Source organism: Ptychodera flava, chromosome 2 (genome assembly GCF_041260155.1).
Source record: "Ptychodera flava strain L36383 chromosome 2, AS_Pfla_20210202, whole genome shotgun sequence".
NCBI classification, from domain to species: domain Eukaryota; kingdom Metazoa; phylum Hemichordata; class Enteropneusta; family Ptychoderidae; genus Ptychodera; species Ptychodera flava.
Genome location: NC_091929.1, coordinates 23,643,050 through 23,661,403, shown reverse-complemented (window position 1 = coordinate 23,661,403; position 18,354 = coordinate 23,643,050). Strand labels below are relative to the sequence as shown.

The window sequence follows — 18,354 nt, the reverse complement described above, 5'->3', positions numbered from 1 at the left end:
TGATCCCGCACACGAGGGCCATAACTTGCAGGTAGGTTATGTGCTCGTTGACACACGTTCACACACCATACTTGTAACTTACTCTTAAGTTGAAATGCGTCAAGAAAATTATCTAGCGTACCCGAACCGTATTTTTAACCTATGAGTACGTTATGTATACGCTATGTATACGCGCAAAATTGGAAAACACATCGATATCAAGCAAGCGTTTTAGAGAAATTTTCATACGTCGCATACGCTGGCTAAATCGTCAAGGTGTGACAGAGCCTTTACGCCGCAGGGAATGTTACTTAAAGAACACTATGGCAGGTTTTATATATCCTGATTAATATTTTGTTCGCCAGTGGATTAAAAATAAACCAGGCAATTTTTTGCATGGCAAATTTGTAATATTCTTGTATAAACTATCCGTTGTACAACACAACATTGGTAAATTTTTGTTGTTTTCAGTGTTTTAGCTGTGTTTGATACAGCCACAGCAATGCATTGTGGGATAACAGGGAAAATTAATTTTGCCTTCAAACCTGTGTCAGGCAGATTCAATTGCACACTCTTCAAGGTACGATCTATATTTTTCTCGGACGCGTGTGGGGCACCAGTTCTCATACCCAGAAGGCCACTGCCAGAAGGGTTAGATGTCAGACGATATACTTCACAATCATAGTGGTCTATACCGGAGACGATATCGTTCCAGTCGGCGGGTTCCCATGTAACTGTGATGTCGCTCTGCAGGGGTAAACCAGGGAGTGGGCATATAAAAATGAGAGAATACGAAGACATCCTTCTTGGTGTACGAAATGACTGAACAAGTCAGGACACTTTCTATAGAATAGGGCTGTGTCTATACCCCCTTCGACATACGATGTTAATTGTTTTATAGTTTTTATAACTCGGGGTCAGTAAAAGTCATTCAACTCTCTGTAGTAGAGGAAATATGATAATATTTGACCTCATTGGATCGATATTTGCCTGTCTTCCCAATGCTTCAGAATCAACTTGCAATCAATGGAGCACCATTGAACGGGAGCGCGGTTTATGATGTATGGAAGTTCTCAAAGTTTTGTAGTAACTATGCATATGGTTTCTTTGGGTCGTACCGATGAGTACACATTGTCTCAATTCATAATAAGTACAGCAAAAGTGGTCGTACAATAATGATTATTTAGATTTGGATATTATAACATTTTAGGAAAAAGAAAACAATCCTCAGTATACAAGATATATTTTAAAAGAAGCTTTCATGGCAAATTTCGTCCGACAAATCTCCAGCTGCAACTAATGCATACATTAGCTGTGATATCGCAACGGTGCTGTGGCGTTTATTGTTCGCGCTCGGGTCAAGGGTCATCGCCACAGAACCGCTGCGAGCCACCCCATAGGCGTTTTGGTAGTTTACTACGACACCGATCAGTGTCGCTGATTTAGTTGGCAAAATAATGAAATATATTCGTCTTTGAATAAGAAACTTGTATCATCTTTATCATTGACTATCTTAGACTACCCCTGCTAACTACCTCGACGATGAGAACATGTATTTTCGACCATTTTACCGTGAGCCCTCGACGGTTTCTGCAACATTTGCCTGCTCGCGCGTACAACGCACCCAATACGTTGGAGGTAAAAGTTCAAATTCGAGCTAAAACCGTCGACTACTGCTCTCGGAAAAAAACGGTTGAAAATACGTGCTCTCATTTTCTAGGTAGTAACCAGGAGTAGAAGATGAGTTGTGGATAGTCAACAATAAATTGGGTACAAGTTTATTTATTCAAAGACGAATATATTTCATCGTTTTGCCAGCTAAATCAGAGACACCGATCGATGTCGTAGTAAACTACCAAAAAAGTCCATGGGCTGGCTCGCAGCGGTTCTGTGGCAATGACCCTTGACCCGAGGTCGATGGATACACGCCACAGCACCGCTGTGATATCACAGCTACAAGCTCAAAGACCCCGCTGGACCTTTAAGCTTTGTACTTTTGAAGATTACAAATTTGAAGAGGAGCGCGTCATCTATCCTCCGAAAAGTTCTGGAGTAAAATGTATCAAGGCCAACTTTCAGTCACTTGACTGCATAACAAAATTATCCAACTCTCTGGCTTTCAAGTCTATACAATTTTAGGGTGACTCATTACGTCCATGTGATATATAACATTTAACAGTTGTTGCAAAAATATTTACCATGCAATGATTATGACATTTATTAATTGTCACATTTTAATGCCATCATAAGTAATACTCAGTAATTTGTATTAATTTACGCCTACAAGAACACCAATGCCTACATTCCTGTTAGTGCTTGCTACTAGCTGAGTTTGTCATCGTTTACTTACCATGATCAACGATATTGATCGATAACAATCACAATGTGGCAGGATAATCCGTGACAAACTGCGAGACCCCTTCGGCCCTTCTTGCTTTGACGTTTTCAGATTTACAAGCGTAGAGAGGCGCGCGCGCCCTCTATCCTCCGATGTGAAAATTACAGAAGTTAAAAGTAACATGACCCACTTTTCAACTGTTTCATAATTAAAGTATCCAAACCTACGGCTCACAATTCTATACAATAGTCCAGGTCATTTCCAAAATTGACGACGCTTTACAATAATATTATTTCCATGATTAGCCGAGCACCAATCGGATTACGTCATTGATAAGATTGCAATCACTGCAGGTTTGCCAGCATTGTATGAATCACTATCGACTACTTTCGGCCCTCGTGTAGGTCGTAAAATCCACAACTTCGCTTTTCTTTCATGATGAACATTATACTATGTTCTCCAAGAACACTTTGACAAACAGTAAGACCAGCAAGCAAAGCAGCAACCAAGATATTTACGATTCATTTCGATTACCCGTTTCCTGATCACAGCAATATGTGTGGTCTTGTTGTCTGAGCCAGACTAAAAGTGGTACACATATTTTGAAAATGTGCCTTGGCAGCGTTGCCACACAACTGTTCGACATTATGACAGAATACGGCAGAACTTAGATAGCTGCCCTTTCCGATACAAATGGGGTTTTCTGAACAATCTGTGAAGGTGCGCTGTTTGTATTTCGCAGGACTTCAGGCCAGAGTCCGGGGATCACACAAATATATTTGGTTGTCTTAGAATTAAAAGGGTAGGCCTACGCGATTTTGAAAATGTGTGTTGACATAGTGGCCGCACAACTGTTCAAGATTCATACGGCGCGATTGATTATTTAACAAATGACATCCGTATTCCCATGAAAGGTGCCAACGCTAAGTGTTTTGGCAAACCCCTCTTTCACAACTGTCAATATTTTGACGCGCATGTGGAGGTTACCAGAAAATATAAAGATGGCGCGCTGGCCGCTGATTGGCTAATGACAGGAAAAAGAATTATGGTGTATTGTCACCAAATGTGGAAATGACCCGGACTGTAGACAATAATAAAAATGACTGTATTATTTCCTTCGCTATCAATTATAATTGACAAAATGGCGGTGTAGTGATATTGGTCTGGCTGCCATATTGGATCATATTGCTAACACAATTTACGTCCAAATGTAAATTACAGTGCATTGTCATTGTGCCAAGTTTGGAAGATATTGATCAAAATCTGTCAGATTATTTACTTGTAATCATCACGTACTGGAAACAAAATGGTCCTCATGTAGCCATGTTGGATTGTATCAAAAGACAAATTGGCACGCATATGAATGGCAGTAGTAGTAATCCTTGTACCAAGTTTCAAAGAAATCGCTCAAGGCATAAATGAGAAATTTGAGTGAACAGTTATTGGTGGGAAATTTATGCAATTTCTGTATGTCACTTAGGGAGCGTTCAGTTTTTACGGCTGGGGGGGGGGGGCGGCAAAATCTTGTCGCCGGTGTTCAAAAAAATATAGACCCCCCCCTGCATTTTTCGTGAAAAAAAGATGACCCCCCTTTGTCAAACGAAAAAAAATTGATGACCCCCCCCCCGGCTTAAAAATAACTAAAACCCATATGTCAAATTTATCCGCATGGTTTGGATTTGAACTCCGGTACGCCGCGCACTTTATTCGTGTAGCAGAGATGCCAGTGCACAAACTTCTCAGCCACATCCATTGAAACGTCTGTTAATTAGGACGACTGTAAGGCAATTTTTAACTTCATTTCCATAGACAACTCATGTCCATGGACACTGTATAAAGTGAACTTTATTGGAGTGGTTCGCCAAAGGCAGCCCTCCGGTTAAGAGAGTCATGGGCCATTACGTAAAGTCAACTTTATTCTAGTGGGCCACAAGGTGGCCCGCCGGTAAAGAGGGTCGATCATGGCTATTGCATAAAGTAGACTTTACTGGACAGGGCCGCTGAAGGCGCACGGCCATTAAGATTGCCGTGGGGTATTACATAAAGTCAATTTATTGGAGTGGGCCGCCGCAGGCGGCCCGCCGGTAAAGAGGGTCGATCATGGCCATTGCATGAAGTAAACCTAATTGGAGTGGGCCGCCAAAGGCGTCTGCCCGTTAAGAGGGTCATGGGTAATACATAATGTATATTTATTGTAGTGGGCCGCCGAAGGCGGCCCGCCGGTAAAGAGGGTCGATCATGGCAATGGCATAAAGTGAACTTTATTGTTGGTATTATGTTTTTGAAAATGTGGTGACCCCCCCCTTTCCTACCAGTGAAAAAGCGATGACCCCCCTTTGCGGATTCCAAAATTTTGATGACCCCCCCTGGATTTTGCCGGCCCCCCCCCCGGCCGTAAAAACTGAACGTCACTTATGCTGGTATTAATATATGGCAATGAAGAAATGTCATACTTATTGTTTCTGTAAAGATTTATCCAGCAACTGTAAAACGTTCTAACGCCTTTACGTATAGTTGGTCAGCCTAAAACTGCATATAGACTTGAAAACTGCATATAGACTTGTAAGCCGAAGGTTTTGATACTTTGGTTATGAAAAGGTTGAAAAGTGGGCCATCTTTCTCTTCAGTTCTGCTCTTTTCAGTGTAGCGCGATAGCGGGTTCATGCTTCTATCCACTTGTAATTTTCCAACCACAGAGCTCAAGAGCAAAAGTGTTTTTTTGACATATAGCTAATGTATTATTTACGCAATTTGTCATGGATTCTTGAGTCACTTAGAATGAGTGTCACATGGTCACGTGATCAGAGATCGTTTATTACGGAGTTGCATTATAATTAGCTGACCAATTTACGAGTGTTTGATTTGATTGGACGAAAATTACGTCATACAATTCAATAACTGCCATCATGTGACGACAAGAAAATATATGCTTCTGCGTTCTGATACAAGAAATCTCTGGAAAATTGAGCGGGAACGGCGTTATTTTTAGGGACCAGATGAGGTCACGGAAATTAAATTGTGAAAAGCGTAAATTGCATTTATAGTCGATTGAAAAAACAAAACATTTTTCATAATATGCTTTATGATTTTATAATTAATAAAGACAGAGTTACCACCATGACTGACACATTTTTGTATGATTTATGGACCATGGGAAAGAAAACAGGGATAAATCTCTGCTAGTCGGGGAAAAAACAAGGAAGTTCTTTAGCCAAGGTGTCAAGCAAATATCTCATATTACGTATTTTGGAAACTGATAAATGATAACGATAAAAATTACATAATTATTGTAATAGAGCCGATTTGGGCAGTCTGTTTAAAGTATTACCTCACCTGGACATGATTTGTCTCCCTAAAGCCGTGTATAGACTTGTGAGCTACAGGTATTGATTCTTTGATTGTGAAATAGTTGAAAAGCGGGTAGTGTTACATAAAACTTCTGTACATCAAAATTTGGAGGAAAGAAAGCACGCTCCTCTCTTTTACTTGTATGTTGTTATGTAGGTCATTTCCCCCACACTCATCATGACCTGAGTTCAATTAGTCTAGAACATTCTCAAGGTCACTGCCCTTGATGACCTCACAACCTTGAATTCAATTAGTCATGTTTGGAATGTTCTGGAAAGTTGATTAGTTGTGTAAGAGAGATAATTTTAGAACAGTAATTAGCATGTCAATAAAAGTTCTAGATTGTTCTTACATGCCTTTATAAAAGGGACGTGCACAGCTTCCAGTCAGACTTTTGGGATCGTGTCTCTTGTGTGTTACTAAACTCCAGCAGTAGTCATTCTCAAGACTTTTCAAGACCTTCACTGTCAACGCTGGATTTATACTGTGGACTTGTGCAGCTTCAAGCCTGCAAGCCAAAGGACTGTTCATTCATTCGACTGACTGTTACAACTCTGAGACTGGAGCTTTGCCGTCCCAGCTGAGATAAGTAGTCTGTACACTTTTAAAGCTTGTACTCTATCCCTGACTTAGCAATTAGTTTTGTTTTCGTAATAAATTTTGTTTAAACGTAAACTGCTGAGTTCACCCTTTTGTTCGTTTTCTCTGCACGTAACAAATTGGGGGCTCGTCCGGGATACGAATATTTTGAGCCGTTTGACAACATTTTGACAGCCTTTTCAAAACTACTGTATACTGTGAACTCAGCGAAATTTAATCATGGCGGAATTTAAACCAGACGAATTTATGGATGACCTTGATCAGGACACATTTAATTCCCTCAGAAAAGACAACCTCATAACACTGGCCAATTTCCTTAAAGTAGAAGTCAAAAGATCTATGCGCAAGAGGGAAATACAGTACCGTATTGCCAAACATCTAGTTGATTTAGGCCAATTTGAGGAATCCACCTGAAAGATTATGAGCCCGAGTCTACCTCTGAACTCAGAAAATTAGAATTAGAAATGCAGACAAATTTGGAGATCAAGAAACTAGAATTACAAATGAGAGAGAAAGAATTACAAATGGAAGAAAGACAGAGAGAAAAGGAGAGAGAATTGGAAGAACATCGACTACAGTTAGAAATGAGACGTTTAGAGCTTGGACAATCAGGAAAATTCTTCCCTTCAGACAAGTTTGACATCACTAAGCATTTCAGGTTAGTTCCCCCTTTCCAAGAAAAGGATGTTGATAAATATTTCCTTCATTTGAGAAAATTGCTCAGAGTCTGAATTGGCCTAAGGAGTCCTGGTCTATGCTTTTGCAGAGTGCTTTGGTGGGTAAAGCCAGAGAAATTTACATTCAGTTGTCAGTAGAGCAGGCTTCAGATTATGATTCTGTGAAGGAATTAATTCTCAAGGGCTATGAGTTGGTGCCTGAAGCTTACCGTCAGAAATTTAGGGATTGTGAGAAGGCGAAAGATCAAACGTATGTTGAATTTGCTCGAACAAAAGAACAACTGTTTGATCGTTGGTGTTCTTCGAAAAAGGTCAGTCAGAATTATGACAAATTACGACAACTGTTTTGATTGAGGAATTTAAAAGGTGCATCCGGAGTGACATCAAGACGTTTATCAATGAACAAAAGGCAGATACATTGGAGGTTGCTGCACGTTTGGCCGATGATTATTCATTGACCCACAAATCTTCATTCTCAGCAAACCATCCCAGTCCTTTTCATACAGAAACAATGCAGGTAAATTTAACTCGTCCTTTTCATCCAAGAATTTTTCAAAGGACAGTAGGAAATCAAATAACAACAGTTCACAGAGTTCAAGTAACACTCCCACATCATCAGATCCCAAGTCTCAATCTCCTTCTGACAAACAGTTTGGTACACTTTCTTGTAATTATTGTAAGAAAGACGGCCATTTAATGTCAGAGTGTTTCAAATTGAAAAGAAAACGTGAAGGTCAAAGTGGTCAAAGTGGATCTAAGCCCACCGGCTTTATTTCTTCATCAACTCAATTAGAGTCTAATAATGTGTGCAACACATTTTCTGAGGTTAAACCCCTCTCATCCCCAATTAATGAGGTCAAGGTCAATTCTTCTCAAGATAGCATTATGGGTATTTTCGAGCCATTTATTCATAATGGTTTTATATCACTTTCTAGTGATTTCTCTTCCGCTACCCTGTCAAAATTTTAAGAGATACCGGGGCTTCCCAGTCTCTTTTGTTGGCAGATACCCTGCCGTTTTCTGAAAAGTCATTTTCAGGTTCTAAAGTTCTTATTAAGGGGGTAGATTGTAATGACTACATTCCTGTTCCTCTCCATAATGTCTATTTGTCTTCGGACTTTGTTTCTGGACCTGTGACTTTAGGTATTAGGCCTTTTTTGCCTTTTGAAGGGATTCACCTTCTTCTTGGAAACGACCTTGCCGGGGACAAGGTCATTACTAATCCACTTGTGACTGATAATCCTAGTTTAGATCAGGATCCAGAGCCAATTGAACAAGAGATACCCGATTTATTTCCTTCGTGTGCAATTACTCGAGCCATGTCAAAGAAAACTTCCGAGAATCAAAATTCTCTCAAAAATAATGTCACAGATGTTGACTTAAATGACACCTTTCTCAGTCAGGTGTTTGACACGGATCATTCCGTTATCCCTCGTGGATTTGAAACTTCCAGTAAAACTTCTGCTGACCAAAGTCAGACATTTTCTAGATCAAATCTCATTGCAGAACAACACAAAGACCCAGATATTTTGTCTTTGTTTGACAGGGTAGATGATGAAGGTAAAACTTCAGATAGCTCTGTTTCCTATTATACAAAATCTGGTATTCTCATGCGTAAATGGAGACCTCCAGACGTCTTGGTTGATGATGATTGGGCTATAAAACATCAAATTGTGGTTCCAAAGCCCTATCGTGCTGAAATATTGCGCCTGGCCCATGAAACGCCCTGGGCTGGTCATTTGGGAGTAAGGAAAACTTATCACAAAATTCTCAGTCACTTTTATTGGCCTAATCTCAGGCAGGATGTAGCACATTTCTGTAAAACTTGTCACACATGTCAAATGGTAGGAAAGCCAAATCAGACCATTCCAAAGGCCCCTTTACAGCCAATCCCTGCATTTCAAGAACCATTTAGTAGGATACTAATAGACTGTGTTGGGCCCCTACCAAAAACAAGATCAGGAAATGAGTACATGCTAACAATAATGTGTACATCAACTCGGTTCCCAGAAGCCATACCACTGAGAAATATAAAAGACAAAGACTATAGTGAGAGCTTTAGTCAAATTTTTCACTTTATTCGGCCTCCCTAAATGTGTCCAGTCTGATCAAGGCTCCAACTTTATGTCTGGAATTTTCAACAAGTAATGGATCAGCTAGGCATTAAACAGTATAGGTCATCCGCCTATCATCCAGAAAGTCAGGGTGCTCTTGAGCGATTTCATCAAACTTTGAAAAACATGATTAGGACCTACTGTTTTGACACAGAGAAGCAGTGGGATGAAGGAATTCATTTTCTGCTCTTTGCTGTTAGAGAGTCAATTCAAGAGTCTCTTGGTTTTAGCCCATTGAGCTTGTATTTGGACATACAGTCCGTGGCCCACTCAAGCTCGTTAAAGAGAAATTCCTATCAGACGATGATGATTGTCTGAATATTTTGCAATATGTCTCAGATTTTCGTACAAAACTCTCTAAAGCATGTGAATTAGCCAGAGAAAATCTTGAGTCATCTCAGCAGTCAATGAAACCAAATATGATAAAAGCACCTCAAAACGGAAGTTTGAACCCGGTCAAAGGTTCTTGTTCTACTTCCAATTCCTGGAAAACCACTCCATGCTCGTTACTTTGGGCCATATCTAATTGATAAGAAATTGAGTGATTTAAATTACATCATAACAACACCTGACAGGCGAAAACAAAAACAGCTATGTCACATAAATATGCTTAAGCCATATTTTGATAGGGATAATCCTACTATAACTCAGCCTGTCAGTGCAGTCAGTTCAAACCATTATGAAGATAGTGATACTGAAACTGACTTGAGTGAAAATACTCTAAACTCAAAGCTGGGCTCGGTCAAGCTTCAGAACTCAGAAATCCTGGAGAAGCTGGAGTCTACAAAGTTGGCACACCTCCAGCCAGAACAACAACAACAGGTGAAAGAACTGCTCCATGAATATAAACACCTGTTTCAAGATGTTCCAACGAGGACAAACGTCATCTATCACGACGTTGATGTTGGGGACAGTAAGCCTGTAAAACAACATCCATACAGACGAATCCAACAAAAGCGAAATATCTCCAGGAAGAAGTCAAATACCTGCTGGACAATGACTTTATTGAACCCAGTAAAAGTAACTGGAGTTCGCCGTGCATACTTGTTCCCAAATCAGATCACAGTTATCGTATGTGCACGGACTTTAGGAAGGTCAACACTTTAACAAAGACAGACACTTTCCCAATCCCGAGGATTGATGACTGCATCGACCGAGTGGGAAAAAGCCAAGTATGTGACGAAATTTGACCTACTGAAGGGATTTTGGCAAGTCCCTCTGACGGATCGTGCTCGTGAAATATCCGCCTTTGTTACACCAGACGGATTGTTCCAGTACAAGGTGATGCCATTCGGAATGAAGAACTCTCCGGCAACGTTCCAACGGATGATCAACGACGTCATATCCGGGCTAGACGGGTGGTGCAGCCTACGTTGACGACGTCGTCCTGTATAGTGACACCTGGGAGGAACACATCAAGCTCATGCGGAAGTTCTTTGAGAGACTGAGCAAAGCAATGTTGACTGTCAACCTTGCCAAATCTGAGTTTGGTTGGGCAAGGGTAACTTACCTCGGACATACTGTAGGACAGAGTGAGGTAAAACCTGTTGATGCCAAAATCAGTGCCATTTCAAGTTTTCCCATACCAAACTGCAAACGACAACTGATGCGCTTTCTCGGTATGGCTGGTTACTACAGAAAATTCTGTCCAAATTTCTCCACAATTACTGAGCCTTTGACTAACTTACTTAAAAAGAAAGTAAAGTTTGTTTGGTCAGAGCAATGCCAACAGGCATTTGATACACTTAAAGCCATACTTCAAAGTGCTCCAGTGTTGTCTGCACCAGATTTCACTTTGCCATTCAAATTAGCTGTGGATGCTAGTGATACGGCTGCTGGTGCTGTTTTATTGCAAGAGGATAGTCATGGTATAGATCATCCTGTTTGCTATTTTTCACGCAAATTTAACAAATCCCAGAGAAACTACTCTACAATTGAAAAAGAGTGTTTATCTTTGATATTAGCTTTACAGCATTTTGAAGTTTATGTTACTTCTTCAAATCAGCCAATAGTGGTTTATATTGATCACAACCCTCTTGTTTTTCTGCAGAAATTTAAAGGCAAAAATCAGAGATTGCTAAGATGGAGTTTAATGTTACAGGAGTTTAATCTTGACATTAGACATATCAAAAGCAGAGACAATTTAATTGCAGACTGTCTCTCTCGTATTTAGAAATTATTGTTGTTCACTTTCAAGAAATTTTATTGTTGTTCACTTTCAAGAAATTTTACTTTAGAGTAAAACAAAATTTGAGTACTTAAATCCTTTTCAAGATTACATTTGTAAAAGAAAGATTTTTCTTTGAAAAATTTTCTTTTTTTGAAGAGGGGGTGTGTTATGTAGGTCATTTCCCCCACACTCATCATGACCTGAGTTCAATTAGTCTAGAACATTCTCAAGGTCACTGCCCTTGATGACCTCACAACCTTGAATTCAATTAGTCATGTTTGGAATGTTCTGGAAAGTTGATTAGTTGTGTAAGAGAGATAATTTTAGAACAGTAATTAGCATGTCAATAAAAGTTCTAGATTGTTCTTACATGCCTTTATAAAAGGGACGTGCACAGCTTCCAGTCAGACTTTTGGGATCGTGTCTCTTGTGTGTTACTAAACTCCAGCAGTAGTCATTCTCAAGACTTTTCAAGACCTTCACTGTCAACGCTGGATTTATACTGTGGACTTTGTGCAGCTTCAAGCCTGCAAGCCAAAGGACTGTTCATTCATTCGACTGACTGTTACAACTCTGAGACTGGAGCTTTGCCGTCCCAGCTGAGATAAGTAGTCTGTACCACTTTTAAAGCTTGTACTCTATCCCTGACTTAGCAATTAGTTTTGTTTTCGTAATAAATTTTGTTTAAACGTAAACTGCTGAGTTCACCCTTTTGTTCGTTTTCTCTGCACGTAACAATGTGTTGAACCATAAAGCTAAAAGGGTCATAGGGGTGTCTCGTCTTATGGCTCAGGTAGTATTCACTACCGCAGCTGGGCAGGATTTAATTAGAAAGAACATCAAAAAGACCAATGATTTTGCACTTACGTTTCTTGTGTACGGATCACCAATATCAAGGATATTTGTGACGCATGCAGAAGACGTGGCGATACAATGCTGGGGAGCTGCGAAGTCGAACAATATATCTGTTGTCTTTTCTGTGACGTGTTCGCTGTAGAATTTGGCGTCGTCAACCGTAACAACGTTTTCCTGGTCGTAATTATTGATCTTTATGTAACCACTGTTCCTTGTTCTCAACGTCAGCGAAAGTCTAAAAAAACGAAATCAATAGATAACAGTTTTGTAATGTCAGACAAACAATCATCACCACAGCAGAAATTAAAAATTATTTAATAAATGTGTTCATTTGTGAACATGTTTTTGTCAAACTCGGTTTCAAAGAAAACTCAGATATATCCATAAACACATGATGATGGCGTGCTCGATCAGCTATTCATTAATCAACTTTAACATGTTGCCCAGTAAAAATTTAACATCAAAGATAAAAAGAGGTCTGTGCAAGTTTGTTCACTCAGTCGTCGATCTATTCGAAGCCAAACAAGGTAGAAATATTTCGCATTTCGAACCATATTACGCGATGGTCCCATGGCAAATTGTTCAAAATGAAGATACTGAACCCATTAAGTTTATTATGCCTATGACGCAAAGAATTTTTAGCGCTAGACTCTCGACCGAGTTGTCCGGTAATTATTTGCCTATTCATCTTAAACAGTCACGCGGTGTTTTAATTACATCCCATCAAAATTTGTTTTACCATCTGGGATCACCGAACTCAGTCGCAACTTCAAATCGTGACTTAATTGGGGTGTGGGGATTATTTTTTGTCAGTTGTCATATTATTTTGTATTTTTAAATAATGGTTCCATGTGCCTGAGACGGTCTCAGACTTAGAAAACGCATGTAACGTTAACTCTTCAGGTGAAGAGCAAACTTTTAGTGAAGATCTAAAAAGTATGTTACGTGGTATTTTCATCGGCTTTCTTGAAATATACATTTTTACTTCTTAAATTACATCCGGCTATAATAACTGTTATTAAAATTGGGAAGTATCGATGCGATAGAAAAAAACTAAAGCATCATCGAGACCGACTTTTTGAGCATGGCACCAACGTCTCGCTTATCACCATGCACCGTACTCCATTGCTCTATTTTTACTTTTATCTTTATGAACTTCTGTTTTATATGGATCTTGTTATGTCTCTCTTATGCGTACATACCATGAAATATCTAAAATAGAAATGATGAATAGGGTTTTGGTGGAAGTAAATCCCCTTCAATTGGGTCTTTTGTCAAATTGCATATTTTCAACAAAGGGGCCACTAAATCCTTTTCCTGCTTCCTCATGCAAACGTGACTCTTAACAATAGCACATCCTTTAAAATGTCGCGGAAGTTCACCGCAAAGTATTCTTGGTTACGTGGTATCAGATTAGAAATCTTGTTTTCACCGAACGAAGCTATAAACTCTATGTGTTTTTCCATTCTTAAGAAGACAGTAGATATCTTAAATCATCGTCATTTACGGATACATTGCAAGGCTTTTGGAATATGTCTGAATTAAATGTTGACATAAAACACCAATAGGCTTGCTCAAATAGTGTTCTGTATTCTTCAAATGATGTCTTTTGTACGATTTGGCGAATTAATGACTTTGTTGAGACAAAAAGTAATAGCTTAATAACGAATAGTTTTCACTCGTTATAAACTCAAAAAAGAATAATGTAGTTCAAGGACATTTGATCCACGCTTAAATAGATCCGAATGAATAAAAATTCGGGATCACGAATACAAACGTTGAAATCAGAATACATTTCTACCAAAAATATGTGCGAAAGTAAGATAGTGAATAAAAGTTTGTCATAAGTTTGTTTGAAACGTTTGTAAAAACTCGCCTGCCTCGCAGGAAAGTTGTTCAGATAAGTAAGCCTAATCATCACATAGGAAGCAGACTAAGAGATAAAATTGTTTGGCAAGTTTCCATACTTTTTAGAGAGTAAGTTTATCAGCTAATGATAAGCCGATGTCTACGGTTGACGCAGTGCCTTGTGAAAATATACACGTGACGAAGCCGTCATGGGAACGTCATTTGAACCTTTTAAGAATAAAGAATGTTTATGGTTGAGCCATCAGTGTAAGGGGCTCCTAATAGATAATTGTTTAGGCCAGCAAGTTACTGACAAGGATTCATGATTTTTGGATGGGGAAGTCAAAAACAATAGGAAATCGTGACAAAGCTCTCTTGTGTAATTTCATGAATGTTGATTAATGATACCGAAAGGGAGTATCGTTTTAATATGCGACACATTTCTCGTTGGATATCGACTTCAGTCTTACTTGCGCTCGTTGAACTGCTTGTACTTCACTTACATTCCGTGAGTGGCAGACACTATAGGGTAACTATAATAGGTCGCCTGCTAATTTAAATATATCCTCTGTTTAAAAAGTCGTGTTATATTTGTTGTAAAATGAAGCATATTTTCATCCCTTTGATAATGTATTTAGGGGTTATTACACGAAGTTTGGGCGATACCGCGTCGTATTCGAGTGATGTGTCCGTATTTTGACGAGTTGCGCAGCAACGAGTCAAAATACGGACACATCACGAGAATACGACGCGGTATCGCCCTAACTTCGTGTAATAACCCCTTTATCATACATGCATGCTTTGGTTATGACTGTTTTCCTACGGACGTTCCGAAATTAGCGACGAAATCAACTTGAAATCGACCTTGCTTCCTCCAGGCTGTACTTATAAAAAGTTGGTTGCTAAGGAGTGATGACAACCGTATCACTTCTTGATATTATTCCGCTACTGGCCCATTCCACTTCAAAGGAGGGTTTATGGAGCACTTTTAAAGCCAACAATTTAGATATTACGATGTCGACACAGGTTTTCACAATTTGAAGAAGATTTATTTTTAGTTTCAAATGACGATGGATGTAAAACATAGGCGGGAGTTTATAAAATGGGTGTTTTCGTGTTTTGATACATAACCTCATCCCTGCGTGAAAGTTGTGAGGCCGCCAAAAATCGGGTCAAAATACTCGCGCCACGCTCAAACTATATCGAGTATGAACAGCTGAGAGCACAGAGAGCGAGCAGCTCTGCGACATCTATGAATGCACATACAGTGGATATAATACCCATACCAGTCAGTTTATCTCGAAGAATTATACATGTTCCCAGACGTCAAATATGCCGAATTTACCATCTCAGTAAGCGGATTAGTGAAAACATGAAGTGAGTACACTGTAAGCTGTAGTGTCGTAACTCGTTCGTGATTTTGTTGCTGTAGGAATAAAACATTTCAAAGGTATTTCCGTCGTCTGCTCGTATATTTTCGTTCCTGGCTTGCCTAAATAGAACTAAACTTCCTTTGACAACCTAAGCGAAAGTTTGACTTTCTCTAGATGGTACATTGTATGTGAAACCCGCACCGCATCGGTGCCACCAGACACGATCATGACCTGTGCACTGACATGTACAAATCGCCTTCAACCTTGTCTGTCGCGAGTATTTTCAGTGCGGTTGGATTTTCGTGGCTCATTTACGACTGTAAACGATGTAATTCACCGCCCAGATACTTTAAGCTCATCAACAGGAAACTTGTCGTAAAGCGATTCTATCATGATGCTCTGTCAACCGATATCATTACGTGCAATCATACATCCATGGTGTAATCTTCAGCAGCGTAGACGACACGAAAACACTGCACCGTGCACCGCCACGGGACCGGCCGTGAATTGACAGGTGTCGGCAAATTATACAAATTTTCAATACGTTTGTTTGTATGTTTTTGGTACAACTGTACTTGTGCCTAAGTGCAATGCCCATGAAGTGACTGCAAACAACAGAATTTGACCATAATCATAATGACGTTTCGGATTGTCATTTGTCTTATTCGCTCAGCTGTTTTATATGTACATATACCAACGGAGGTCATGCATACAGCGAAGGTCACGCGTACGCGTCGCTGTAAGTAGTTCGGTTACAGTGAAAATATAAATAAATTTTCGTATTTTCACTAGTTAAAATATGGGCTTATATCAGTACCGTCTGAACAATAGAAGAATGGCAATACAGGCACAGCATGTATGATAATAGTTATCCCGAAACACACACACTTTATCCCTTATAAACGGATTCTCTACCACCACGTCGCTCTGTTGCAAAATCAACAAAAAATAATGTGCAATTCTAGAGAATACTTATCTGATAGCAATGCTAAGACTATTCAAACATCAATGCTTAAGACCATTCAATCATTACGGGTCACTCAAATGATTAACGACAGCATACCCGGCTTTGACTTATTACAGTGATTCATATCCTGTATCTTTTCATACAATATTTAGACAATTTTGGGACCAATCGCTTACCCATCCCGGACACCTGGTACCACCACTAACTATCAGTGGTTCAGGATAATCCTACTTAAATTTGTAAATCACGATTGTCCCATAGACCTGGTAATATATTACCTTGAATGGAAATGATTATTGGACCAGTTTAATGTCACATTTCAATCAATATTATATCATTGACATCATAAAGATCGCACATGCTCCTCTAACAATGTTATCTTTGCGCGAAATATTGCAATGTTTTGATCAGATCGCCTAGCCTTAAACTTTTGAGCAACATACAAAGGTACGTTTACAACGTTGGTGAGATATTTCGATTATCTCGTTTGACGTGAAATTGGTCAGATAATTAACGTTTTCAGTTTTGAACTGTACGATTTGAATTCTACGCACCTGTCGTTGTGACGCACAGTTGATGTTATACCAATGGTGTGGCTGCAGGTTCGCCTTGGCAATTTATCTTTTGGGATATCCAAAATATGTGACTCTTCTGAAAGACAAACTCCAACTCCGCTATCAGCGGCGTTGTTGTCTATGGAAAACACATCAAAATTGGATCATCGGCAATTTCGATTACAAGGCATTCAAAGATGTAACCGAGGTATCAAAACGATCCCAGCACATTGAATTTACAGATTGATATTTCCTTAAAAAAAGTGCCATACATCTATAAGACATGTGATAGGAGGTAAACAGAATGTTCCCGCTTAAATGAATGTTCCCGTGTGTGATCAGTATGGATAATCAACTCTGCTAGATTCTGCTCGACATTTAATCGAGTATTGGTGTCAAAGCCATTAAAGGATGCCTCACCTTGCATAAGTTTCCAGTTCAAGACAGCCGAAACAATGCCAAAACCTGTGTCGTTTACATAATAGGGTCGATTGAGTGAACTCAGGGAAGGGTCATAACTTGCCACCCAATCTACAACAAACCTATCGCTATTCACTCCACAGTATACAGTACCATCATCACTGCAATCAAAAGTACAGGTCGCAGGACTGCCAGATCGCTGGATAAGACCGTCACATGCCTCAATTGTTGGTTTAGTGTTCACTGACAAACAGAAAATATATTCATCACTTTGTAAGAAATGAATACCATTGAATTCAACATTTAATCGTATTTCATTTTTAAGGTTTAGCGTATAAATTGCATTGTATAAGGTACAGTGTCTTAGATTAAAACTACACAAGTAGATGGTGGTTTGCATGCTAATTATGCAAATATTGAACAATTAGAAGTATGTCTATTAATAAGCTAGCTGTTATCAGTAAATGATACTAGCCATTAAGTGCATTTAAGGAGTAGCGATTTAATTCATTTATTCCCAAAACATTGCTTTGTTTTCCACAAGTAATAGTGAATACAGGATAAATTCTGCAAAAATGTTCATCAGCAGTCTTCTACGAAAATATTTACCTTTATAAACATTTTGCTGCCATCGACGCTCATATTACATCCCTTTCCTGATAGAATAGAACAAATGTATAGTTACCTACCTGTTAAGCAGTTATCTCCTCCAAAGCCATTCAGGCACGTACATGTGGAAGGATGGCCACGACAAGTCCCAGGGTAACAAAACTTACTGTCTGTCCGCCAGGAGCAGCGTTCTGTTTACATAAAAACATAGTACGAATTTCATAACTTTTATCCGTCTGAGCGTATGTTTAGTGTTTAAGATCTACAAACTGGAAATTTGTACCTCTTTATCGATCAACATATTCGTCTGTCTGTTCTCATGTATTTTTCATCATCTATATTCCACCCACCAATATGACTAAAAAGATAAGATGTTTTTGTCAGTCTTGCGCGCGTTAATCTGGACCACCTGACCTTTTATAAAATTGCAACAAATACGTAATATAAAATCTTAAATATCATATTTACATAATTTACGCTTTTGAACAGTGAATTATCGTCG

At 39.2% G+C, this 18,354-nt stretch overlaps 1 protein-coding gene across 1 annotated transcript in view; it reads right to left on the bottom strand.

The window, feature by feature from the left end:
- LOC139117314 (uncharacterized) overlaps window positions 1–18,037 on the bottom strand; it is a 39,052-nt gene extending 21,015 nt beyond the window's left edge. Inside the window, exons 1-5 of the mRNA XM_070680325.1 lie at window positions 17,933–18,037; window positions 17,244–17,486; window positions 16,824–16,962; window positions 12,094–12,316; window positions 525–726 (exon numbers count right to left, since the gene is read on the bottom strand). Coding sequence (XP_070536426.1) covers window positions 525–726; window positions 12,094–12,316; window positions 16,824–16,962; window positions 17,244–17,250 — 571 coding nt within the window. The 5' untranslated portion in view covers window positions 17,251–17,486; window positions 17,933–18,037. The remainder of the gene's footprint in view (window positions 1–524; window positions 727–12,093; window positions 12,317–16,823; window positions 16,963–17,243; window positions 17,487–17,932) is intronic.
- Between the last annotated feature and the right edge of the window lie 317 nt (window positions 18,038–18,354).